This window comes from Oncorhynchus masou, chromosome 23, assembly GCF_036934945.1.
Source record: "Oncorhynchus masou masou isolate Uvic2021 chromosome 23, UVic_Omas_1.1, whole genome shotgun sequence".
In the NCBI taxonomy this organism is placed as follows: domain Eukaryota; kingdom Metazoa; phylum Chordata; class Actinopteri; order Salmoniformes; family Salmonidae; genus Oncorhynchus; species Oncorhynchus masou.
In genome coordinates, this window is record NC_088234.1 from 49,113,085 (window position 1) to 49,140,403 (window position 27,319).

The following is a 27,319-nucleotide window of genomic DNA, read 5'->3' on the forward strand; positions in this document are numbered from 1 at the left end:
TGATGTATACAGAGAAGAGAGTCGGCCCGAGGATTGAACCCTGTGGCACCTCCGTAGAGACTGCCAGAGGTCCGGACAACAGGCCCTCTGGTTTGACACACTGAACTCTATCAGAGAAGTAGTTGGTAAACCAGGCGAGGCAATCATTTGAGAAACCATCTGCCAATAAGAATGTGGTGATTGACAGAGTCGAAAGCCTTGGCTAGGTCGATGAATACGGCCGCACAGTAATGTCTCTTATCGATGGCGGTTATGATGTCGTTTAGGACCTTAAGCGTGGCTGAGGTGCACCCATGGCCAGCTCTGAAACCAGATTGCATAGCGGAGAAGGTACGGTGGGATTCAAAATGGTTGGTAATCTGTTTGTTAACTTGGCTTTCGAAGACCTTAGAAAGGTAGGATAGATATAGGACTGTAGCAGTTTGGGTCTAGAGAGTCACCCCCTTTGAAGAGGGGGATGAACGCGGCAGCTTTCCAATCTTTTGGAATCTCAGACGATACAAAAGAGAGGTTGAACAGGCTAATAATAGGGGTTGCAACAATTTCAGCAGATTATTTTAGAAAGAGAGGGTCCAGATAGTCGAGCCCGGCTGATTTGTAGGGGGCCAGATTTTGCAGCTCTTTCAGAACATCAGCTATCTGTAATCCTCGCAAGGCTGCAGGTCCAGACAGCATCCCCAGCCGCGTCCTCAGAGCATGCGCAGACCAGCTGGCTGGTGTGTTTACGGACATATTCAATTAATCCTTATCCCAGTCTGCTGTTCCCACATGCTTCAAGAGGGCCACCATTGTCCCTGTTCCCAAGAAAGCTAAGGTAACTGAGCTAAACGATTACCGCCCCGTAGCACTCACTTCCATCATCATGAAGTGCTTTGAGAGACTAGACAAGGACCATATCACCTCCACCCTACCTGACACCCTAGACCCACTCCAATTTGCTTACCGCCCAAATAGGTCCACAGACATACCCTACATTACTCATCTCATATGTATATGTATACAGTGCCTTGCGAAAGTATTCGGCCCCCTTGAACTTTGCGACCTTTTGCCACATTTCAGGACCTGCCTGGTGTGTTCCTTGTTCTTCATGATGCTCTCTGCGCTTTTAACGGACCTCTGAGACTATCACAGTGCAGGTGCATTTATACAGAGACTTGACTACACACAGGTGGATTGTATTTATCATCATTAGTCATTTAGGTCAACATTGGATCATTCAGAGATCCTCACTAAACTTCTGGAGAGAGTTTGCTGCACTGAAAGTAAAGGGGCTGAATAATTTTGCACGCCCAATTTTTCAGTTTTTGATTTGTTAAAAAAGTTTGAAATATCCAATAAATGTCGTTCCACTTCATAATTGTGTCCCACTTGTTGTTGATTCTTCACAAAAAAAATACAGTTTTATATCTTTATGTTTGAAGCCTGAAATGTGGCAAAAGGTCGCAAAGTTCAAGGGGGCCGAATACTTTTGCAAGGCACTGTATACTGTACCCTATATCATCTATTGCATCTTTATATAATACATGTATCACTCGCCACTTTAAACTATGCCACTTTGTTTACATACCCTACATTATTCATCTCATATGTATATGCTGTACTCGATACCATCTACTGCATCTTGCCTATGCCGTTCTGTACAATCACTCATTCATATATCTTCATGTACATATTCTTTATCCCATACACTTGTGTGTATAAGTAGTTTTGGAATTGTTAGGTTAGATTACTCGTTGGTTTTTACTGCATTGTCGGAACTAGAAGCACAAGCTTTTCGCTACACTCGCATTAACATCTGCTAACCATGTGTATGTGACAAATAAATTTGATTTGATTTTGATTTGATGCAATAGTATCTGTTCTATTCCAAACACAAAAATAACACAAAAATAAACATAAATACAAAACATAGCAGAATATGAAGTGGAAAATACAATGTGGGATGACGCTGCGCTGCTTTTGAATCTAAAACGAAGAAAATCATCCCAAAATTGTAGGAGGTGATCCTCCCACAGCTTAGAAGTGTATCGTAATATACAGTTGCAGTCGGAAGTTTACATACACTTAGGTTGGAGTCATTAAAACTTGTTTTTCAACCAGTCCACAAATTTCTTGTTAACAAACTATTGTTTTGGCAAGTCGGTTAGGACACCTACTTTGTGCATGACACAAGTAATTTTTCCAACAATTGTTTACAGACAGATAATTTCACTTATAATTCATTGTATCACAATTCCAGTGGGTCAGAAGTTCACATACACTAAGTTGACTGAGCCTTTAAACAGCTTGGAAAATTCCAGAACATGAAGTCATGGATTTAGAAGCTTCTGATAGGCTAATTGACATCATTTGAGTCAATTGGAGGTGTACCTGTGAATGTATTTCATGGCCGACCTTCAAACTCTGTGTCTCTTTGCTTGACACCAGGTGAAAATCAAAAGAAATCAGCCAAGACCTCAGAAAAAATATTGTAGATCTCCACAAGTCTGGTTTATCCTTGGGAGCTGTTTCCAAATGCTTGAAGGTGCCACATTCATCAGTACAACAATAGTACGCAAGTATAAACACCATGGGACCACGCAGCCGTCATACCGCTCAGGAAGGAGACGCGTTCTGTCTCCTAGAGATGAACGTACTTTGGTGCGAAAAGTGCAAATCAATCCCAGAACAACAGCAAAGGACCTTGTGAAGATGCTGGAGGAAACAGGTACAAAAGTATCTCTATCCACAGTAAAAACGAGTCCTATATCGACATAACCTGAAAGGCCACTCAGCAAGGAAGAAGCCACTGCTCCAAAACCACCATAAAAAAAGCCAGACTATGGTTTGCAACTGCACATGGGGACAAAGATCATACTTTCTGGAGAAATGTCCTCTGGTCTGATGAAACAAAAATAGAACTGTTTAGCCATAATGCCCATCTTTATGTTTGTAGGTAAAAGGGGGAGGCTTGCAAGCCGAAGAACACCCTCCCAACCGTGAAGCACGGGGGGGGCTGCATCATGTTGTGGGGGTGCTTTGCTGTGGGAGGAGGGACTGGTGCACTTCATAAAATAGATGGCATCATGAGGCCAGAAAAATATGTGGATATATTGAAGCAACATCTCAAGACATCAGTCAGAATGTCACAAATGGGTCTTCCAAATGGACATTGACCCCAAGCATTCTTCCAAACTTGTGGCAAAATAGCTTAAGGACAACAAAGTCAAGGTATTGGAGTGGCCATCACAAAGCCCTGACCTCAATCCTATAGACAATTTGTGGGCAGAACTGAAAAAGTGTGTGTGAGCAAGGAGGCCTACAAACCTGACACGGTTACACCAGCTCTGTCAGGAGGAATGGGCCAAAATTCACCCAACTTATTGTGGGAAGCTTGTGGAAGGCTACCTGAAACGTTTTACCCAAGTTAAGTTTGTTTTTTATTTTAATTTTACCGCTAGTGCACGATGAGACAAGGATATCCCTACCAACCAAACGTCCCTAACCCGTATGACGCTAGGCCAATTGTGCGTCGCCCCATGCACCTCCCGGTCGCGGCCGGCTGCGACAGAGCCTGGTGGCACAGCTAGCACTGCGATGCAGTGCCCTAGACCACTGTGCCACGCAGGAGGCCAAGTTAAACATTTTTAAGGCAATGCTACCAAGTACTAATTGAGTGTATGTAAATCTCTGACCCACTGGGAATGTGATGAAAGAAATAAAAGCTGAAATAAATCATTCTCTCTACTATTGTTCTGACATTTCACATAATTAAAATAAAGTGGTGATCCTAACGGACAGGCAGACTAAGACAGGGACATTTTACTAGGATTAAATGTCAGGAATTGTGAAAAACTTGAGTTTCAATGGTGTATGTAAACTTCCGACTTCAACTGTAGATATGATCAATACAAGTTGATGTCAGAGATCCAATACTATTGGTATACATTCTAATTGGTGGAGTGATAATCATAGTTAAATGTTTCTTTTGAGAGGACAACTCGATGACAACCAGTCAATGTTCAGATCACCAAGACCAAGGTCTGTTAGCATCAGAGACCTTATTTAACATCACACATTTATTCTTCAGATACTGACAGTTGGCTCTTGGTGGCCTATAGTATCACCCTAAAAGAAGAGGCTTCAGATGAGGCAGGTGAACCTGCAACCACAGCACTTAAACTTAATTTGACATGGTGCCACTGTGTTTTCTTGCTAACCATGACGGTTGGACATACGCACACACAGCACTCTGTAGCCACTTCAGACTACACACCCAGTGGTCCACGCTTTCCCTAAGCCCTGAGTACTGCCCCGAGGTGAGCCCAGCCACTTAGCTCACAAGCCCCAAAAGGCTCTTTATACACATTGCACTCAAATGTACCATAACAACGCGGCACAGTTGCTCTAGGAGACCAAACGAAACTACCAGGCCTCACAGCGTTTCTAGGAATTCTGCCAACCCTTTAACTTGAGTGCTTGTTTGATATTCTTTCTTCCAAAATGTATCACTCTGGACATGCACACAGAGAAAAGAGAGAACACTGTGGTCCCCTTGAACCACTTGCCAATCCCTCCAATAGACCGTGAAGATATAATTATATTGCTATAGTATCTGGTTGTAGTATATTCAAGAGGGATTTAAAAAAAAAAAATCAGATGCTGTGGTCATATGTTTGGTCTTTATGTATAGAGGATGGAATCATTTACCTTATTGCATTTACAGTATCTGCTTCTTAGTGTGTACAGTGCCTTCAGAAAGTATTCATACCCCTTGATTTATTCCACATTTTGTTGTGTTACAGCCTCAATTCAAAAGTTATTAAATAAATACAATTCTCACCCATCTACACACAATAACCAATAATGACAAAGTGAAAATATGTTTTTAGAAATGTTTGCAAATTTATTGAAAATTAAATACAGAAATATCTAATTTACATAAGTATTCACACCCCTGAGTACATACTTTGTAGAAGCACCTTTAGTGCCGATTACAGCTGTGAGTCTTTTGGGGTCTCTCTAAAGAGCTTTGCACACCTGGATTGTTTTTCGTTGCTAGACAGCCATTTTCAAGTCTTTCCATAGATTTTCAAGACGATTTAATTAAAAACTGTAACTAGGCCACTCAGTAAAATGTAATGTTGTCTTGTTAAGCAACTCCAGTGTAGATTTGGCCATGTGTTTTAGGTTATTGTCCTGCTGAAAGGTGAACTAGTCTCCCAGTGTCTGTTGGAAAGCAGACTGAACCAGGTTTACCTCTAGGATTTTGCCTGTGGTCAATTCTATTCCATTTATTTTATCTTTAAAAACTCTCTTGCCGATGACAAGCATACCCATGATATGACACAGCCACCACCATGCTTGACAATATGAAGAGTGGTACTCGGTGATATTGGATTTGCCCCAAACATAACGCTTTGCATTCAGGACAAAATGTTTATTTCTTTTCCATATTTTTTGCAGTATTACTTAAGTGCCTTGCTGCAAACAGGATGTTTTGGAATATTTGTTATTCTGTACAGGCTTCCTTCTTTTCACTCAGTAATTTAGCTTAGTATTGTTGAGTAACTACAACAGTTTTCTCATATCACAACCATTAATCTATGAAACTGTTTTAAATCACCATTGGCCTCATATTGAAATCCCTGAACAGTTTCCTTCCTCTCCGGCAGCTGAGTTAGAAAAGACGCCTGTATCTTTGTAGTTACTGGGTATATTGATACACCATCCAAAGCCTAATTAATAACTTCACCATGCTCAAATGGATATTCAATGTCTGCTTTATTTTTTATTTTTTTACACATTTATCAATAGATGCCTTTTTTTTTAAACCTCCCTGGTCTTTGTGGTTGAATCTGTGCTTTAAATGCACTACTCAATTGAGGGGACCGTACAGATAATTGTACACTACATTACCAATAGTATGTGGACACCTGCTCGTCGAACATCTCATTTCAAAATCATGGGCATTAACATGGCGTTGGTCACCCCTTTGCTGCTATAACAGCCTCCCCTCTTCTGGGAAGGCTTTCCACTAGATGTTGGATCATTGTTGCGGGGACTTGTTTCCATTCATGTCATGTCTTGTTATGTCTGTTCCTGTCCTTTCTCTTCACTCTGTCTCTCTCTGCTGGTCTTTTTAGGTTACCTTCTCTGTCTCTCATTCTTCAGCTGTTCTACATCTCCCCTAACTAGCTCATTCACTCTTTCCCACCTGTTCTCTCTTCCCCCTCTGATTAGGTCTCTATTTCTCTCTCTGTTCCTGCTACTTTCAGTGTCTGATTCTTGTTTGTGTTTTTGATGCCAGAAGCAAGCTGTCGTCCCGTTTGCTTCCACCTTGTCCTATCCTGTCGGAGTCTGCCTGGCAGGTGCATCCTGCATTATACTAACGTTCTTTTGTTCCATTGACTACGTTGGAAGAGGATTTATGCCATTCCTGTTTTTCATTAAAGAACTCTGTTTTCTGTTAAAACCGCTTTGGGTCTTCACTCAAGTACATAACAGAAGAATCAGACCAAGAATGGACCCAGCGCCTCCGGACCCTTTTCACTCCGCCGTCGAGATCCAGGGAGCGATGCTAGGCAGACACGAGGAGGAATTGTCTGCTGCTCGACATGCCGTTGAGACCCTGGCCGTCCAAGTCTCCGACCTCACAAGACAGGTTCACCAACTCCACCTCGATCCACCGCCCACTTCCAGGGTTTCCGAGTCTCCGGAGCCCAGGATCAACAACCCGCCGTGTTACTCTGGGGAGCCCACTGAGTGCCGCTCATTCCTCACTCAGTGTGATGTGGTGTTCTCTCTCCAGCCCAACACTTACTCCAGGAGCGCAGCCCGCATCGCCTACGTCATTTCTCTCCTTACCGGACGGGCGCGTGAGTGGGGCACGGCAATCTGGGAGGCGAGGGCTGAGTGTATTAACCAGTATCAGGACTTTAAGGAGGAGATGATACGGGTTTTTGACCGTTCTGTTTTTGGGGAGGAGGCTTCCAGGGCCCTGTCTTCCCTATGTCAGGGGAATCGATCCATAACGGATTATTCTATTGAGTTTCGCACTCTCGCTGCCTCTAGTGACTGGAACGAGCCGGCTTTGCTCGCTCGTTTTCTGGAGGGTCTCCTCGTCGAGGTTAAGGATGAGATCCTCTCCCGGGAGGTTCCTTCCAGTCTGGACTCCTTAATAGCTCTCGCTATTCGCATAGAGCGACGGTTTGATCTTCGTCGCCGAGCTCGTGGAAAGGAGCTCGCGTTCTCCGTTGCTCCCCTCTCCACATCACTGCCACCTGCCGCATCACTGCCACCCTCCTCCGCCGGCTCGGATGCTGAGCCTATGCAGCTGGGGGTATCCGCATCTCGGCCAAGGAGAAGGAACGGAGAATCACCAATCGCCTCTGTCTCTACTGCGGCTCCGCTGGTCATTTTGTCACCTCATGTCCAGTAAAAGCCAGAGCTCATCAGTAAGAGGAGGGCTACTGGTGAGCGCAACTACTCAGGCCTCTCCTTCTGGATCACGCACTACCTTTCCGGTCCATCTCCACTGGCCCGGTTCATCTGCTTCCTGCAGTGCCTTGATAGACTCTGGGGCGGAGGGCTGTTTTATGGACGAGACCTGGGCTCGGGAACATGACATTCCTCTCAGACAGTTAGGGAGCCCACGGCCTTGTTCGCTTTAGATGGTAGTTCTCTCCCCAAGATTCAGCGTGAGACGCTGCCTTTAACCCTCACTGTCTCTGGTAATCATAGCGAAACCATTTCTTTTTTAATTTTTCGTTCACCTTTTACACCTGTTGTTTTGGGTCATCCCTGGCTAGTGCGCCATAACCCTTCTATTAATTGGTCTAGTAATACTATCCTATCCTGGAATGTTTCTTGTCATGTGACCTGTTTAATGTCTGCTATCCCTCCTGTTTCCTCTGTCTCTTCTTCACAGGAGGAGCCTGGCGATTTGACAGGGGTGCCGGAGGAGTATCACGATCTGCGCACGGTGTTCAGTCGTTCCAAGGCCACTTCTCTCCCTCCACACCGGTCGTATGACTGTAGTATTGATCTCCTTCCGGGAACTACCCCCCGGGGTAGATTATACTCTCTGTCGGCTCCCGAACGTAAGGCTCTCGAGGATTATTTGTCGGTTTCGCTCGACGCCGGTACCATAGTCTCCTCCTCCTCTCCCGCCGGAGCGGGGTTTTTTTTTGTTCAGAAGAAGGACGGGTCCCTGCGCCCATGCGTGGATTATCGAGGGCTGAATGACATAACAGTTAAGAATCTTATCCGCTTCCTCTTATGTCTTCAGCCTTCGAGATCCTGCAGGGAGCCAGGTTTTTCACCAAATTGGACCTTCGTAACGCCTACCATCTCGTGCGCATCAGGGAGGGGGACGAGTGGAAGACGGCGTTTAACACTCCGTTAGGGCACTTTGAATACCGGGTTCTTCCTTTCGGCCTCGTTAACGCTCCAGCTGTCTTTCAGGCACTAGTTAACGACGTCCTGAGAGACATGCTGAACATTTTTGTTTTCGTTTACATGGACGATATCCTGATTTTTTCACCGTCTCTCTCGATTCATGTTCAGCACGTGCGACGCGTCCTCCAGCGCCTTTTGGAGAACTGTCTTTATGTGAAGGCTGAGAAGTGCACTTTTCATGCCGCCTCTGTCCCTTTTCTCGGTTCCGTTATTTCCGCTGAGGGCATTAAGATGGATCCCGCTAAGGTCCAGGCTGTCATTGATTGGCCCGTTCCTAAGTCACGCGTCGAGCTGCAGCGCTTTCTGGGCTTCGCTAATTTCTATCGTCGTTTCATCCGTAATTTCGGTCAGGTGGCAGCTCCCCTCACAGCCCTTACTTCTGTTAAGACGTGCTTTAAGTGGTCCGTTTCCGCCCAGGGAGCTTTTGATCTTCTTAAGAATCGTTTTACATCCGCACCTATTCTTGTTACACCTGACATCTCTAGTCAGTTTGTTGTTGAGGTTGACGCGTCAGAGGTGGGCGTGGGAGCCATTCTTTCTCAGCGCTCTCTCTGACGGCAAGGTCCATCCTTGCGCGTTTTTCTCTCATCGTTTATCGCCGTCAGAACGTAACTATGATGTTGGTAATCGCGAACTGCTCGCCATCCGCTTAGCCCTAGGCGAATGGCGACAGTGGTTGGAGGGGGCGACCGTTCCTTTTGTGGTTTGGACTGACCATAGGAACCTTGAGTACATCCGTTCAGCCAAACGACTTAATGCGCGTCAGGCTCGTTGGGCTCTGTTTTTCGCTCGTTTCGAGTTTGTTATTTCTTATCGTCCGGGCTCAAAAACACCAAGCCTGATGCTTTATCTCGTCTCTTCAGTTCTTCTGAGGTCTCCACCGACCCCGAGGGGATTCTCCCTGACGGGCGTGTCGTCGGGTTGACTGTCTGGGGAATTGAGAGGCAGGTAAAGCAAGCACTCGCTCACACTCCGTCGCCGCGAGCTTGTCCTAGGAACCTTCTGTTCGTTCCCGTTCCTACTCGTCCGGCCGTTCTTCAGTGGGCCCACTCTGCCAAGTTAGCCGGCCACCCCGGCGTTCGGGTACGCTCGCTTCCATTCGCCAGCGTTTCTGGTGGCCCACTCGGGAACGTGACGCGCGTCGATTTGTCGCCGCTTGTTCGGTCTGCGCGCAGACTAAATCTGGGAACTCTCCTCCTACCGGCCGTCTCAGACCGCTTCCCATTCCCTCTCGACCGTGGTCTCACATCGCTTTAGATTTTATCACCGGACTGCCTTCATCAGCGGGGAAGACAGTTATTCTTACGGTTATCGATAGATTCTCTAAGGCGGCTCATTTCATTCCTCTCGCTAAGCTCCCTTCTGCTAAGGAGACGGCTCAGATCATTATCGAGAATGTTTTCCGAATTCATGGCCTTCCGTCTGACGTCGTTTCCGACAGAGGCCCGCAGTTCACGTCTCAATTTTGGAGGGAGTTTTGCCGTTTGATTGGGGCTTCCGTCAGTCTCTCTTCCGGCTTTCATCCCCAGTCTAACGGTCAAGCCGAACGGGCCAATCAGACTGTTGGTCGCATTTTACGCAGTCTTTCTTTTCGTAACCCTGCGTCTTGGTCAGAACAGCTCCCCTGGGCAGAGTACGCCCACAACTCGCTTCCCTCGTCTGCTACCGGTCTATCTCCTTTTCAGAGTAGCCTCGGGTACCAGCCTCCGCTGTTCTCATCTCAGCTCGCCGAGTCCTGCGTTCCCTCCGCTCAGGCTTTTGTCCAGCGTTGCGAGCGCACCTGGAAGGGGGTCAGGTCGGCACTTTGCCGTAATAGGACGCAGACTGTGAGGGCCGCTAATAAGCGTAGGACCAAGAGTCCTAGATATTGTTGCGGTCAGAGAGTATGGCTCTCCACTCAGAACCTTCCCCTTAAGACAGCTTCTCGCAAGTTGGCCCCGCGGTTCATTGGTCCGTTCCGTATTTCTCAGGTCATTAATCCTGTCGCAGTGCGACTTCTTCTCCCACGCTATCTTCGTCGCGTTCACCCGGTCTTCCATGTCTCCTGTGTTAAGCCCGTTCTTCGCGCCCCCACTCGTCCCTCCCCCCCCCATCCTTGTCGAGGGCGCACCCATCTACAGGGTTCGTAAGATTTTGGACATGCGCCCTCGGGGCCGTGGTCATCAGTACCTAGTGGATTGGGAGGGGTACGGTCCTGAGGAGAGGAGTTGGGTTCCCTCTCGGGACGTGCTGGACCGTTCGCTGATCGATGATTTCCTCCGTTGCCGCCAGGTTTCCTCCTCGAGTGCGCCAGGAGGCGCTCGGTGAGTGGGGGGGGGTACTGTCATGTCTTGTTATGTCTGTTCCTGTCCTTTCTCTTCACTCTGTCTCTCTCTGCTGGTCTTTTTAGGTTACCTTCTCTGTCTCTCATTCTTCAGCTGTTCTACATCTCCCCTAACTAGCTCATTCACTCTTTCCCACCTGTTCTCTCTTCCCCTCTGATTAGGTCTCTATTTCTCTCTCTGTTCCTGCTACTTTCAGTGTCTGATTCTTGTTTGTGTTTTTGATGCCAGAAGCAAGCTGTCGTCCCGTTTGCTTCCACCTTGTCCTATCCTGTCGGAGTCTGCCTGGCAGGTGCATCCTGCATTATACTAACGTTCTTTTGTTCCATTGACTACATTGGAAGAGGATTTATGCCATTCCTGTTTTTCATTAAAGAACTCTGTTTTCTGTTAAAACCGCTTTTGGGTCTTCACTCAAGTACATAACAATTCAGCCACAAGAGCATTATTGCCATCGATAAAAGACAGTACTGTGCAGCCGTCTTCATCGACCTTGCCAAGGCTTTCGACTCTGTCAATCACCACTTATCGGCAGACTCAGTAGCCTCGGTTTTTCGGATGACTGCCTTGCCTGGTTCACCAATTACTTTACAGACAGAGTTCAGTGTGTCAAATCGGAGGGCATGCTGTCCGGTCCTCTGGCAGTCTCTATGGGGGTGCCACAGGGTTCAATTCTCGGGCCGACTCTTTTCTCTGTATATATCAATGATGTTGCTCTTGCTGCGGGCGATTCCCTGATCCACCTCTACGCAGACGACACCATTCTATATACTTTCGGCCCGTCATTGGACACTGTGCTATCTAACCTCCAAACGAGCTTCAATGCCATACAACACTCCTTCCGTGGCCCCCAACTGCTCTTAAACGCTAGTAAAACCAAATGCATGCTTTTCAACCGATCGCTGCCTGCACCCGCTTGCCCGACTAGCATCACCACACTGGATGGTTCCGACCTTGAATATGTGGACACCTATAAGTACCTAGGTGTCTGGCTAGACTGCAAACTCTCCTTCCAGACCCATATCAAACATCTCCAATCGAAAATCAAATCAAGAGTCGGCTTTCTATTCCGTAACAAAGCCTCCTTCAATCACGCTGCCAAGCTTACCCTAGTAAAACTGACTATCCTACCGATCCTCGACTTCGGCGATGTCATCTACAAAATTGCTTCCAACACTCTTCTCAGCAAACTGGATGCAGTTTATCACAGTGCCATCCGTTTTGTCACTAAAGCACCTTATACTACCCACCACTGCGACTTGTATGCTCTAGTCGGCTGGCCCTCGCTACATATTCGTCGCAAGACCCACTGGCTCCAGGTCGTCTACAAGGCCATGCTAGGTAAAGCTCCGCCTTATCTCAGTTCACTGGTCACAATGGCAACACCCATCCGTAGCACGCGCTCCAGCAGGTGTATCTCACTGATCATCCCTAAAGCCAACACCTCATTCGGCCGCCTTTCGTTCCAGTACTCTGCTGCCTGTGACTAGAACGAATTGCAAAAATCGCTGAAGTTGGAGACCTTTATCTCCCTCACCAACTTCAAACATCAGCTATCTGAGCAGCTAACCGATCGCTGCAGCTGTACATAATCTATTGGTAAATAGCCCACCCATTTTCACCTACCTCATCCCCACAGTTTTTATTTATTTACTTTTCTGCTCTTTTGCACACCAATATCTCTATCTGTACATGATCATTTATCAATCCAGTGTTAATCTGCAATATTGTAATTATTCGCCTACCTCCTCATGCCTTTTGCACACATTGTATATAGACTCCCCTTTTTTTCTACTGTGTTATTGACTTGTTAATTGTTTACTCCATGTGTAACTCTGTGTTGTCTGTTCACACTGCTATGCTTTATCTTGGCCAGGTCGCAGTTGTAAATGAGAACTTGTTCTCAACTAGCCTACCTGGTTAAATAAAGGTGAAATAAAAAATAAATAAAAAATTGAGGTTGGGCACTGATGTTAGGTGATTAGGTCAGGCTCACAGTCAACGTTCCAGTTCATCCCAAAGGTGTTCGATGGGGTTGAGGTCATGGCTCTGTGCAGGCCAGTCAAGTTCTTCCACACCGATCTCGACAAACCATTTCTGTATGGACCTTGCTTTGTGCACAGGGCATTGTGTGTCATGCTGAAACAGGAAAGGGCCTTCTCCAAACTGTTGCCACAAAGTTGGAAGCCCAGAATCGTCAAGAATGTCATTGTATGCTGTGGTGTTAAAATTTCCCTTCACTGGAACTAAGGAGCCTAGCCCGAACCATGAAAAACCGCCCCACACCATTATTCCTCCTCCACCAAACTTTACGGTTGGCACTATGCATTGGGGCAGGTAGCGTTTTCCTGGCATCCGTCGGTTTGCCAGATGGTGAAGGGTGATTCATCACTCGGGGGAACGAGTTTCCATTGCTCCAGTCCAATGGCGGTGAGCTTTACACCACTCTAGCCGACAATTGGTGATCATAGACTTGTGTGCGGCTGCTCGGCCATGGAAACCCATTGCATGAAGCTCCCAACACACAGTTCATGTCTTCCAGAGGCAGTTTGCAACTCGGTAGTGGGTGTTACAGATTATTTTTACGCGTTTCAGCACTCGGCGGTCCTGTTCTGTGAGCTTGTGTGGCCTACCATTTTGCGGCTGAGCCATTGTTGCTCCTAGACATTTCCACTTCACAATAACAGCACTTACAGATAATATTGTAAATGAGTATTATAGCTGGAAATGGCAGATTCTTTATGGAATATCTACATAGGCGTACAGAGGCACATTATCAGCAACCATCACTCCTGTGTTCCAATGGCACATTGTTAGCTAATCCAAGTTTATCATTTTAAAAGGCTAATTGATCATAAGAAAACCCTTTTGCAATTGTGTTTGCACAGTTGAAAACTGTTGTCCTGATTAAAGAAGCAATACAACTGGCCTTCTTTAGACTTGTTGAGTATCTGGATCATCAGCATTTGTGGGTTCGATTACAGGCTCAAAATCGCCAGAAACAAACTACTTTCTTCTGAAACTCGTCAGTCTATTCTTGTTCTGAGAAAAGAAGGCTATTCCATGTGAGAAATTGTCAAGAAACTGAATATCTCGTACAACTCTGTGTACTACTCCCTTCAAAGAACAGCGCAAACTGGCTCTAACCAGAATAGAAAGAGGAGTGGACACTGTGTATAAGACAGTAGTTTAGGAATTGTTAGTTAGATTACTTGTTGGTTATTACTGCATTGTCGGAACTTGAAGCACAAGCATTTCGCTACACTCGCATTAACATCTGCTAACCATGTGTATGTGACAAATAAAATTTGATTTGATTTGGAAGGCCCCGGTGCACAACTGAGCAAGAGGACAAGTACATTAGTGTCTGGTTTGAGAAACAGACGCCTCACAAGTCCTCAACTGGCAGCTTCATTAAATAGTACACGCAAAACACCAGTCTCAACATCAACATTCGAAGACGTGACTCCGGGATGCTGGCCTTCTAGGCAGAGTTGCAAAGAAAAAGTAATATCTCAGACTGACCAATAAAAAGAAAAGATTAAGAATGGCAAATGAACACAGGCTCTGGACAGAGGAACTCTGCCTAGAAGGCCAGCATCCCGGAGTCGCCTCTTCACTGTTGACGTTGAGACTGGTGTTTTGCAGGGGACTATTTAATGAAGCTGCCAGTTGAGGACTTTTGAGGCCTCTGTTTCTCATGGTAGTGTATGTAGACTGCTAACATGATTCCCCTCCTCTCTTTTACACAGATGTGAATGAGTGTTCTGAGCTCAACAACCGGATGTCCCTCTGCAAGAACTCCAAATGTATCAACACGCAAGGATCCTACAAGTGTGTGTGCCTGCCGGGATACACCCCCTCTGAGCGGCCTAACTACTGTGTGGCCAGGGAACAGGGGGAGGCAGCAGTGGCCACAGAGAGGGAGTGAGCCCCCACAGCCACTAGAGGGAAACACAAAACATACAAAAAAATACACTTATTTAATCCAAGCCCATATACTCTGCACTGTATAAAAACACACTAAATAAAACAACAAAAATAATTTACTTGAGATAAAGATCCAATTTAACCTACTATGTGGTGCCTGTGTGCGGCGGAAAAACACAGCATTGTATAAAATGTATGTTTGTTTTGTCTGATTTTTGTCCGTTTTATTTTTTTATATTAAAAGGAGTTTATGCGCGCTAGAGGAGCATTCGCTCTCCTAATGTAATGACAAACCCTATGAACTCCTACTGGGGGATAACGTTTTATTTTCTACCCAGTCCAAAATGCCTTGTGTGTGGATATTTAATTGAGTGAAGAGGCCAGCCATCCTTTCGTTTTCCCCGTTCTCCCTCTTCTTTCTAGCCCTTCTCTTCCTCCTCCTTGTACGGTGACTGCGGAGGACTGCTTGCCTGGCCATGGATGGACAGCCATCTGATCTTTGCTCTGTGGCTTCACACAAACATGCAGTATGCACATTACTGTAATAGAATGTTGTTCATGTAAATTCTTTGGAATAAGCTTTTTTTCTAGGCATTTTTTGTATTAATTATAAATGCAAACACAAAACTACTTCTGTGTCTGGGACATTGGACAATAGCAGGTTTTTATTTTTTTTGTTTTATTTTTGGATTTGTTTGGTTTTATTCTCTTGCCTGCCCTGTGGAGCAGTCATATTCCCTACTCTTCCATTTATTTTCTTGAGATATTGTTTTATTTCTTTGAACAAAAATTAAATGAAGTTTTGCTTAATTTTTTTTCATACTTTAATGAAATATTTTTCATCATTTTACTGCAATGTGTAAAAGTCTTGCCAGGTTGCAAAGCTGCTATGGGACAGCCGTGGGAGAAAGTTTGTACATTTAAACAGAAGAGTTGAGAAACCACTTTATGTATTTGTAATTTGTACATGAAAAATAGCTCTTGTATGAATATTCATATTACTATGTATATTAAACCCCTGGTAATAAATCACAAATGGTGATATTTATACTGGCTGGTATGTGATGGCCTTTATTATTAGAAGTGACAAAGACCTATTTACATTGTGCACAATAGCTGTACCTAGAAGAATCATATAGTCGTGACATATGACACATGCCCGATTAGATAAGCTCGACTACAATGTGCACAAAAGAAATGGGTGGTCTTTACGACTTCACAACTGTGGTTACTAATTAACTGTGGATACATACTAACAAGACATGTTCTACCATACCTTTCCAATACTAGTCTTTGCATATTGTAAATTCGTATTATATTCATATTGTTAATGTTCATTATTATAGTCACTCTATATAACCCTCAGACTCAGGCTCAGGGTGAGACCACACTTCACTTAACATCAACTGGTTGATCAGTAGAGAAATACCTAGGTCAGAGGTGATGTTTGCTCCTCCCTGTTTTCTGCATCATATAGAATATGAATTGGCCTGACATTATGGTGTCAAGACCCTTCTCTAATCAGAGCAAAATAGAAGAGAAGCATGAGTGGCCTCAACTACCAATGACCTCGCTGCTGTTGCATTCTTGTTGCTCACAGATCTTGATCTCAACACATGCCTCTCACCCCCACCCTCCCTATTGCCCTATTTTCCAGTGTCCCCTCTGTCATTTTTTCCATTGACACAGACAGTGATAGCGCCACAACACCTCTGATGTCAACACATCGTAGAAGCCTTGACTAATCATTTTATTTTCCTGCTGCTGTTCTTAATATAGGCCAACAGCGACATGACAAAAGCTCAGTTGTTGCATCTGGTCATTGTGGACCTGTGTGTTTGTGATTATGGATCTGATCTAACCAATAGCATCTGAATGGCAGAGTAAAGGACACCACAGCCAGTTAGGTAATACATGTTTAGTGCTACTGTTGCCCTCCTGGCTGGCTAGCTACCCAGTGTCACCCAGATGGGGCTTTTCCCACAGTGACAAGGTGCCAGCAGAAACCTTTGACGAGGGACTCAAACGGCATTAAACTCAGCTTAGCACCTCCAGTGTCAGGCTTGACCATACTTTCTACCGAACAAAAGAGAGCGACCTGGGTGGCAACCAATAATTCCCCCTTTTTAAGTCATTTGGAAAAGATGGGCCATTTTCCAATTTGCCTCTCGATCACATCGGAATCCCACCCTGTATAACATGTATAACTGCAACAGTGAGAGTATTCTGACTTCTACCATGACCACTGTAGAATACCACTAAGAATATTGTGTGTTTAATGCTTATTCAGATGTGTTCTCCAATAGCATGCAAATTCTATGTTTTTTCAGTCACCAAGCCCTTTATCTATGTGGCATCAAGTCCTATGTTGCTAAGCCCACGTGGTTTTGGAGGGCTTGGTTTCTCTTGTGGGTTTGGGATCTTTTCTGGTGTCAGGACCAAGATTGGCTCAGCCAATGGTCAGGGCTGACTTTAACTAGCCACTCCAAGGTCAAAAGTCCAGCTTTCTAGTCCCCTAAGTCATGTCTCACTGGGCAGTCTGCTAAAGAACGAGTGAAGAGAAGAGCCATGTCAGAGGGATAAGTTGGACCAAGTAGTACATATACTACATTTAAGTAGTAGCATTGTAGTCTTGATGAAAGCAACCTTACCTCCTCCTCATGTTAAGACTCAGTGTAAGAGACAGCTGTTTGCCTACATAAATATGTTTAATCATTTTCTCATGTTTAAATGTGTTGTCATTTAGCAGATGCTCATATCCAGAGCGACTTACAGGAGCAATTAGAGTTAAGTGCCTTGCTCAAGGGCACATCGGCATATTTTTTTTGATCTCGTCGGCGGAGGGATTCCAAACAGAGACTTTCTTGATACTGGCTCAAAACTGTTAACCAATAGGCTACCTGCCACCCTGTTTGTATGCTTGTTATTGGTTTTGATATGTTGCAGTGGAACCCTTCTCTTTGGTCAAATTGCACCGTGTTAGCCACTGACCTGTAGGGCAAGACTATCACATACAGCTCTCTTCTGTATCAGGGTTATGCTCGTTAGCTCTGAGAACCACCCGCAGTAGACAGGTCTTGGTTGCCTTCCCCTGCTCAGACAACCAATGGTTGCGTGCCACGTCGTCAACTGTGTCACAGATTGCTATAACATATGATGTGGTTTCCTGATAAGTAAAATACCTATCCAGGCGTTGTAAGATCTGGCAGGTGTCGGCATCGCCTGGGCAGAGGAATGTGCCCCTTGTCTGGACTGTACACCTGTTCTCCACCTGTCTCTCCGGTGCTGTACCAGGGCATGGTAAGGGAGAGAAGTACAGTATCTCTTTTGATTTATACAGCTCCTATTTGAACAGAACAGACCCTCTTTTTCCACACAGGATTTGTCTTAAATCCATACCACATGTGATTTTCAAGCAGATTTGCGATGAAGGGACGAGTGCTTGGCAGGCGTGTGTGTGCGTTTGAAAAATATACTTGTGTGAGCATGCGTACGTGCATGTATGGAGGAATTGTTTTATTGGCTGATAAAACTCTACTCTTGCAGCCAGAACTGCTTCACATAGCTTCAAATTACATTAGAGGAGACATAGTTGCACCAGCCCCAGAGAGGGGAGTTCTGAGGGAAAGCAGGAGAGAGCACTGATTGTAAGAAAGAGAGCGAGAGGAGAGATTGTGTGTGTGTGTGTGTGTGTGTGTGTGTGTGTGTGTGTGTGTGTGTGTGTGTGTGTGTGTGTGTGTGTGAGAGAGAGAGAGCAAAAATAGTGTGCAAGAGAGGGCTCAGAGGCTAGAGGGAGAGGGCAGGCACACAGACTGCTGTGGTCACATGCTCCTCTCCCCTCTCTCTTCAGGCGTGATGTTTTTGTTGAGCCTCTCCAGAGCAGCTGGGAGTGAGAGCCGTTCGCTCGGTCAGAGAGCCCCGCACAGCACACAGTGTTGTCTAAGCATGAGTGGACAGTTCCCCGCAGCATGACCAGAGTCGGTACGCAACTACTCCTGTCCCGCTGAGACTAACACTGAGAGGAAACGATACTGAAGAAGAGACAAGAGGTAAGAGCAATATGCTAATCAGCAAATTCAGCTGTTCAACTGAGACTGGAGACTATCACATCACCACTGTGTCTGTCGTACTGTACAACTGGGCATATGCACATCGACAAATCTCTTTTCACCTGAATGTTGATGAGACAGGAGTGCGCTGTGCTGTTATTGGAGGATGATTGTTTGAGTGAGAGTAGAATGTGATGTACTATATGTGTGTGTGTGTGTGTGTGTGCGTGTGTGTGTCTATCCATCTGTCCTGAAGACAGTAAATCTAGCTGGGCACTGTGTCAGCATTCCCGTGGTGTGTGTTTGGAGCGTGACAGATGACATCACACAGGAGTGGCTCCCTGACAGCCTGTCATCACGCATTGAGATTTATGAAAGGAATTTCATTTATTAAAAGTACATTTGGGGGTTTTGGGGGGGTGAGGCAACTTAGTTGCAGTAATGATGCTCACACATCTAGCACACAAGCTGTCCTTGTGTAATCAACATAGAGGATGCTTATACAGTAGGGATGTGCATCTCTCCTTTCATGAACGATTCGATACGCAACTAGATACATGGGCTCCGATATAGGAACGATATGTTTTAGTTTGAAACAATTTGAGCGATTTAGTTTGATTAGGGGAATGATTTGATGCTATTCGTTACAATTCAATGCACTTGTTTTGTATGAACGCATTAATTTTCCATTTGTGTGTGTATTTGTGTGTCAATGTCAGTGGTGTGAGTAGGCACCTGAGCTGAGCCATAGGGAAGGCTGAGCGTCTACCACCTCACTATCAGATTAGGGTGGGGGGCAATTTATGCTTTTTGTTCACCCACCTTTTAACTGAAATCACCACCACCTACTGATTAACTTGTCATTTTTGCAGATACTTTTTTTGTTGTTGTCCTAGTACTGTAAATATTTATCTTTTGAAATTAGCATGACATTTAGCCAATTAATATAATGCAACTTTTGATTTGACCCCTGTCTCAAAAGCAAATGGTTTAGACGTTTGGAATTTTATGGAGCGCTTTTCCGGTCCTGACCAGCTTGTAGTCCTAAAACCTGGAAATGAGTTACCTCTGGTTCGTTCAGCCATCCCTACGGGAAAATGAATGGTGAAAGAATAGGGTTTTGGAATAAACTGTGAAAATGTGGTCTGAGGTTAACACAGGCTTAAAATATCTTATACATTTTGTTCTGAGATGATAGCAGTCAGTTAACATGACCTTTATGAATTTTGAAGCCTTTATGTGTTTATTTTGAAGCCTTTATGCGTTTATCCAAAAACCTGCATTCATTTTCCTCATAGGCTTTGTCCAGTGAACCATGGCGGAGTTGGTGCCTACAAAAAGATGCCATTACACTTTCTCTCTCTGATTGCGACCATGCGCATCTCGAAAAAAGGATTGATGTCCTTTATGAAATGACCCTATTCATGTAAAAATGACCAAATACACTGACTGTTTAAAGCATTCTGGATGATAACGGGGTGAACAGGCAGTGGCTCAGGTGGTTGTTGTCCTTGATGAACTTTTTGGCCTTCCTGTGACATCGGGTGGTGTAGGTGTCCTGGAGGGCGGGTAGTTTGCCCCCGGTGATGCGTTGTGCAGACCTCACTACCCTCTGGAGAGCCTTACGGTTGTGGGCGGAGCAGTTGTCGTATCACCGCCTGGTATGTCAACTGCTCCGTGCATCAAAGCGGGGACCCAGAGACTGAAAAACAGCTTCTATCTCAAGGCCATCAGACTGTTAAACAGCCGTCACTAACATTGAGTGGCTACTGCCAACATACTGACTCTCTAGCCACTTTAATAATGAAAAAATCTATGTAATAAATGTATCACTAGCCACTATAAACAATGCCACTTTATATAATGTTTACATACGCTACATTACTCATCTCATATGTACATTCTGTACTCTATTCCCTCTACTGCATCTTGCCTATGCCGTTCAGCCATCGCTCATTCATGCATTTTTATGCACATATTCTAATTCATTCCTTTACACTTGTGTGTATCAGGTAGTTGTTGTGAAATTGTTAGGTTCGATTACTTGTTAGATGTTACTGCATGGTCGGAACTAGAAGCACAAGCATTTCGCTACACTCGCATTAATATCTGCTAACCATGTGTATGTGACAAATAAAATTAGATTTTGATTTGATCAGTATTTATGTTGAACCTGAAACATCAACATAAAATCTGAATGATTGAATACCCAATCAGTAAGTTGCGTAGGCCTACAGAACAATTTTCTACAGCGCATTTGGTTATGGTAACAATCAGTAGCGGTGCATGGGTAAAATCACTGAGCAAGCCAAACCAGTAAAAAAGCCATGTTACAACTTAGGTTGTGATAATCGCATTGTTTGCTTTGTAACCCATTCGTTCATACGCCACCGTGATATACAATAAATCCGCTATTCCAGCACCATTTAAACTTAAACATTTAAAAATCAAATCAACAGCGCTATATATATATATATATGCTTAGTTTAATACACTGAAAACAAACTTAAAGATACCCAAAAAATGTATTCCTATCAATGTGGCTGTCCATGGCACTGATGTGTTGGTGCATGCGCAAGGAAACACCATACACCCTACACCAATGCCATCCTCCTCTTTTTCATGTTAGCAAAACGGTCTATAGCTCTGTCATACTTTTAGTTTTTGTTGTCATAGGCTACCTAGCTAAAATGCTTGTTAGCCTGAGTTCTTCGCATGGGCAACAATGAACCAGTTCAGATAGCTAGCTAGTTAATGTGAGCCTATTAGGCTACATCTAGGATAAATATTCAATTTTATTCGTCTCAGGCCAGTGGCACCACATATTCATTTATGATTTACAGCATTATATAATGATTGGCCTGTACAGAGAATTAAGTCAAAACCACAAGTCCATACCCCCATGTCTATCCATGGCTTAGGAAAGGGAACATTTAGCAAGCTAGCTTGTGCAGTACATCAAAACAAGCAGACCGGAAACAGACAAATTTTTCAGAAAATGGGGGGGGGGGATACATGATATATGAGACAGGCGTGCTGTTTCCCTCACTTGGGTAATTTATCCGGTGAGATTCAGCCACTTGCAAATTAATGGAAAATTATGAAAAGACAGAGAGGAAAGATAAATTATTTTAAATGTTAATTTATTTATTGGTCAAATATTTGGGGAAGGCTGGCTTCCCTTGGCATCCATGAATACACCCTAGTAACCCTAGTTACAACTAGTAACAGTAAACCCAGAAAATTACATTGGTTGTCGCTCAACTATTAAAGCCTATGATTTGACATGTGACTGTCATTTTACAAGTATCTGAATGCTGAAGTTGCCGTGCAGATGTACGAATAGCCTAGAACAGCGATAGGCCTACCTCTCATTTGCATGAGAGGCTGTCTCCCGCAATGTGCGGTGTGCACACAATTATCTGACAGTCCTACACAGTTACATGCCTAAAATACGCAGTAATTCAGTCACAACAAAAAAGGTATTTTCTGAATGAAACAATATGAGTTAAAACATTCATGATCTGGCGATTCGTAAATTTTGAATCGGTTTTACCATCAAGGCAAAGGGTGGGTACTTTGAAGAATCTCAAATATATTTTTATTTGTTTAACACTTGTTTTGTTTACTACATAATTCCATATGTGTTATTTCATAGTTTTGATGTCTTCACTATTCTACAATGTAGAAAATAGTAAAAATAAAGAAACCCTTGAATGAGTAGGCGTGTCCAAACGTTTGACTGTCAGGTCCCAGTCAGATAGCAGCCTGGGATAGACATCCTGTTTATACAACTTTTCAATAATTAACCTTTACTAACAGGTTCTCCTCTCTTCCTTCTCTTCCTTTCCTCTCTCTCGCTCTCATCACGGTTGCCACTATCTGCTCCACCTGCATCTCCCAACTGATGTTAATTATGGCCAGCACTGCAGGCGACCTGAGAGGGAGAGATAAATCACTACCATGGAAGAGTTCTCTCCTCCTCCTAACCCTCCTCCTTTCCCCACCTTTATTTTTCTCTCCCCCCCTGCTCTCTCTCACACAATCCTCTCTTCTCTTCCCTCTATCTCTCTCTCTCATTGTTATCTCACTCTTTCCCTTTCCCTCCCTCTGAAAGAGAGAGATGTTGCTTATAAACAGAGCAAGGTGATTGGCTAGTGTACTGTTTGGTTATACAGTACAAATATGACTTGAGATGGCGAAAGACAAGTATAGGGACAAAGTGGAGGAACAATTTGGCAGATCGGACATGAGGCGTATGTGGCAGGGGCTCTTAACGATCACGGATTACAAAATGAAAGCCAGCCACATCACGGTCACCTACGTCACCATACCAGACGAGCTAAACACCTTTTTCTCAAGATTCGAGCACAATGACCGTGAGCTGCAGAGAGCCCCTGATGACAACGTGGGCTAAACACTCAGTATCCACTGAGGACTGGCCGTAAGTCACTCAAACGTGTTAACCCTCACAAGGCTGCCATCCCAGGCGGCATCTCTAACCGTGCCCTCAGAGCATTGGAGACCAGCCGGCTGTTGTGTGCTTTGACATTTCTCTCTCTAACTCAGGTTGTTATACCCACCTGCTTCAAGATGTCCACTATCATCCCCAAGAAAGGGAAAGTAACTGAACTGAATGACTCCAGACTAGCAGCACTTCCGTCATCATTAACTATCTAACTAGGCTAGTCAGTTAAGGACAAATTCTTATTAACAATGACGACCTACCCCGGCCAAACCCAGGAGACGCTAGGCCAATTGTGCACAGCTCTATGTGACTCCCAATCACAGCCGGATGTAATGCAGCCTGGATTTGAACCAGGGACTGCAATGACGCCTCTTGCCCTGAAATGCAGTGCCTTAGACCACTGCACCACTCGGGAGCCCCATGAAGGGCTTCAAGAGGCAAGTCAAAGACCAGATCACCTCCTCCCTCCCCGACACACTCGTCGCTCTCCAATTCGCCTGCCGCCCTGACAGATCCACGGACAACGCAATCGCCATTGCCCTTAGCCACCTGGACAAAATTTAAGCATATATGAGGATGCTGTACATCAACTACAACTCGGCCTTCATTACCATAGTGCCCTATAAGCTCATTACAAAGCTCACAACCCTAGGTCTGAACTCCTCCCTGTGCAACTGGGTCCTGAACTTCCTGACGGGCCGCCCCCAGGTGGTGAAGGTAGGCAACATTACCACCTCGACACTGATCCTCAACAAGGGGGCCCCGCAAGGGTGCGTCCTCAGTCCCCTCCTGTATTCCCTGTATACCCACGACTGTGTGGCCTCATACAGTACTAACTCCACCATCAAGTTTGCTAACGACACAACAGTAGTAGGCCCCTTACTTTTTTCAATCTTTACTCACGACATGGCACTGGTTTTGAGTAAAGCCAGAGTGTCTATGTATGCGGATGACTCAGGACTATACACGTCAGCTACTACAGCGACTGAAATGACTGCAACACTCAACAAAGAGCTCCAGTTAGTTTCAGAGTGGATGGCAAGGAATAAGTTAAGTTAAATATTTCTAAAACTAAAAGCACTGTATTTGGGACAAATCATTCACTAAACCCTAAACCTCAACTAAATATTGTAATGAATCATGTCATTATCAAAACATATTGATACAACAGTAGCTAAGATGGGGAGAAGTCTGTCCGTACTAAATCTCCATGCATACCCCACAAGAAATGCCACCAGAGGTCTTCACAGTCCCAAAATCCATAACAGACTATGGGAGGCACACAGTACTACATAGAGCCATGACTACATGTAACTCTATTCCACATCAACTCACCTTAGGGAACAGCGGGGACTGTGAAGCAACACTAACATAGGCACAGACACATGCATACACACATGATAACATACACACACATACACATGGATTTTGTGTTGTAGATGTGGCAGTACGGTAGGGGTCTGAGGGTACACACTTAATGTGAAATGTATTGTAATGTTTTTTAAATGGTATGACTGCCTTAATTTAGCCGGACCCCAGGAAAAGTAGCTGCTGTCTTGGGAGCCACTAATGGGAATCCATAATAAATATAAATACAAATCACCAACACGACAACACAGCCTACAAGGAAGAGGTAGGCACTCTGACGGCGTGTTGCCAGGTACCGCTCCCTCAACGTTAGCAAAACAAAGGAGTTGATTGTGGATTTCAGGAGAAACCAGGCTGGACACGCCCCCATCCTCATCAACTGGGCTGCCTGTGGAGATGGTCAATAACTTCAAATTCCTCGGCGTACACATGTCAGAGAAGCTGAAATGGTCTAACCACACAGACACCGTGGTGAAGAAGGCATGACGGCAACTCTTCGGCCATTACTTGAGGGCACTCGGTGTTCTACAGGAGCACCATCAAGACCATTCTGTCGCAAGGCTCTTCAGAGGGTGATACGTGCAGCCGAACACACTGCCAGGTGTTGCAGGAAGGCCAAGAAGATCATCAGGGACCCCAGCCACCCAAGCCATGCCCTGTTCTCCCTGCTCAGACACAAGCAGTACAGGAGCATCATAGCAAAACTGAAAGACTGGCCAATAATTTCTACCCTCAGACCATCAGGCTGCTGAATAGTCACCGCTAGTCAGCTACCTTTCCCCCCCACCACCCCCCTCACCTCTCACTTACCTGCTGCTCACTCTGTGGACATTCTTTCTCCTGCTGCCACCCCCCAACAGACTTTTACTCTCCCCCACCCCGATGACATTCGTCACTGTTGCAGTTGCTAAGATATATATTATTACCTTTTTCATTACAATATTTTATTGTTTTTATTTCACTCAATGTTCAGGCTCCACTTATGGTCATTCCCCCACACCCCCTAAACAGTCTTTACTCTGCCTCCACCCAAATGGACATGTACAGTTGAAGTCCGAAGCTTACATACACTTAGGTTGAAGTCATTAAAACTTGTTTTTCAATCACTCCACTAATTTCTTGTTAACAAACTATAGTTTTGGCAAGTCCGTTAGGACATCTACTTTGTACATGACACAAGTAATTTTTCCAACAATTGTTTACAGGCAGATTATTTCACTTATAATTCACTGTATCACAATTCCAGTGGGTCAGAGGTCTAGATACATTAAGTTGAATGAGCCTTTAAACAGCTTGGAAAATTCCAGAACATGATTTCATGGCTTTAGAAGCTTCTGATAGGCTAATTGGCGTCATTTGAGTCAATTGGGGGTGTACCTGTGGATGTATTTCAAGGCCTACCTTCAAACTCAGTGCCTCTTTGCTTGACATCATGGGAAAATCAAAAGAATAGAGATGAACGTACTTTGGTGCGAAAAGTGCAAATCAATCCCAGAACAACAGCAAAGGACCTTGTGAAGATGCTGGAGGAAACGGGTACAAAAGTATCTATATCCAGAGTAAAACGAGTCCTATATCGACATAACCTGAAAGGCCACTCAGCAAGGAAGAAGCCACTGCTCCAAAACCGCCATTAAAAAAGCCAGGCTACGGTTTGCAACTGCACATGGGGACAAAGAGAGTACATTTTGCAGAAATGTCCTCTGGTCTGATAAAACAAAAATAGAACTGTTTGGCCATAATGCCCATCGTTATGTTTGTAGGAAAAAGGGGAGGCTTGCAAGCCGAAGAACACCATCCCAACCGTGAAGCACGGGGGTGGCAGCATCATGTTATGGGGATGCTTTGATGCAGGAGGGACTGGTGCACTTCACAAAATAGATGGCATCAGAAGGATGGAGAATGATGTGGATATATTGAAGCAACATCTCAAGACATCAGTCAGGAAGTTAAAGCTTGGTCGCAAATGGGTCTTCCAAATGGACAATGACCCCAAGCATAATTCCAATGTTGCGGCAAAATGGCTAAAGGACAACAAAGTCAAGGTATTGTAGTGGCCATCACAAAGCCCTGAGCTCAATCCTATAGACAATTTGTGGGCAGAGCTGAAAAAGCGTGTGCGAGCAAGGAGGCCTACAAACCTGACTCCGTTACACCAGCTCTGTCAGGAAGAATGGGCCAAAATTCACCCAACTTATTGTGAGAAGCTTGTGGAAGGCTACCCAAAACGTTTGACCTGTCACGATTTACTAAGAGTGGTGGGTGGAATCAGGCGCAGAGAGCAGGTTTCAGTAATTTGTCAGTTTATTCTCCGGCGCACAACAACGGTCACGCCAACACACAGGGCGAATACTATTACCCAGCCCAAACACAGGACCAAAATAGTCCGGAGAATAACACACACGAAAACCACCATATAACAGGATAACAAAAAACAATCCCGCACAAAACAAGGGCGGGACGACCTACTATATATAAGGACGCTAATTAAACTAAAATACACACAGGTGAAACTAATAAGACAAAACCAACAGACAAACGAAAAAGGGATCGGTAGTGGCTAGTAGGACGGTGACGACGACCGCCGAGCACCGCTCGAACAGGCAGGGGAGCCAACTTCGGCGGAAGTCGTGACATGACCCAAGTTAAACAATTTAAAGGCAATGCTACCAAATACTAATTGAGTGTATGCAACTTCTGACCCACTAGGAATGTGATGAAAGAAATAAAAGCTGAAATAAATC

General features: G+C 44.8%; 2 protein-coding genes across 9 annotated transcripts in view; both read left to right on the forward strand.

Annotated features, from left to right (window-relative positions):
- Window positions 1-15,743, forward strand: part of LOC135510979 (latent-transforming growth factor beta-binding protein 1-like) — a 140,665-nt gene extending 124,922 nt beyond the window's left edge. For all 6 annotated transcript variants that reach the window (XM_064932367.1, XM_064932363.1, XM_064932365.1 and 3 more), the window contains one exon: window positions 14,513-15,743. In XM_064932367.1, coding sequence (XP_064788439.1) covers window positions 14,513-14,691 — 179 coding nt within the window. In that variant the 3' untranslated portion in view covers window positions 14,692-15,743. The remainder of the gene's footprint in view (window positions 1-14,512) is intronic.
- A 2,772-nt stretch (window positions 15,744-18,515) lies between these two features.
- Window positions 18,516-27,319, forward strand: part of rasgrp3 (RAS guanyl releasing protein 3 (calcium and DAG-regulated)) — a 52,706-nt gene continuing 43,902 nt past the window's right edge. For all 3 annotated transcript variants that reach the window (XM_064932372.1, XM_064932371.1, XM_064932374.1), the window contains exon 1: window positions 18,516-18,739. The gene's annotated coding sequence lies outside the window, so the exon portion shown is untranslated. The remainder of the gene's footprint in view (window positions 18,740-27,319) is intronic.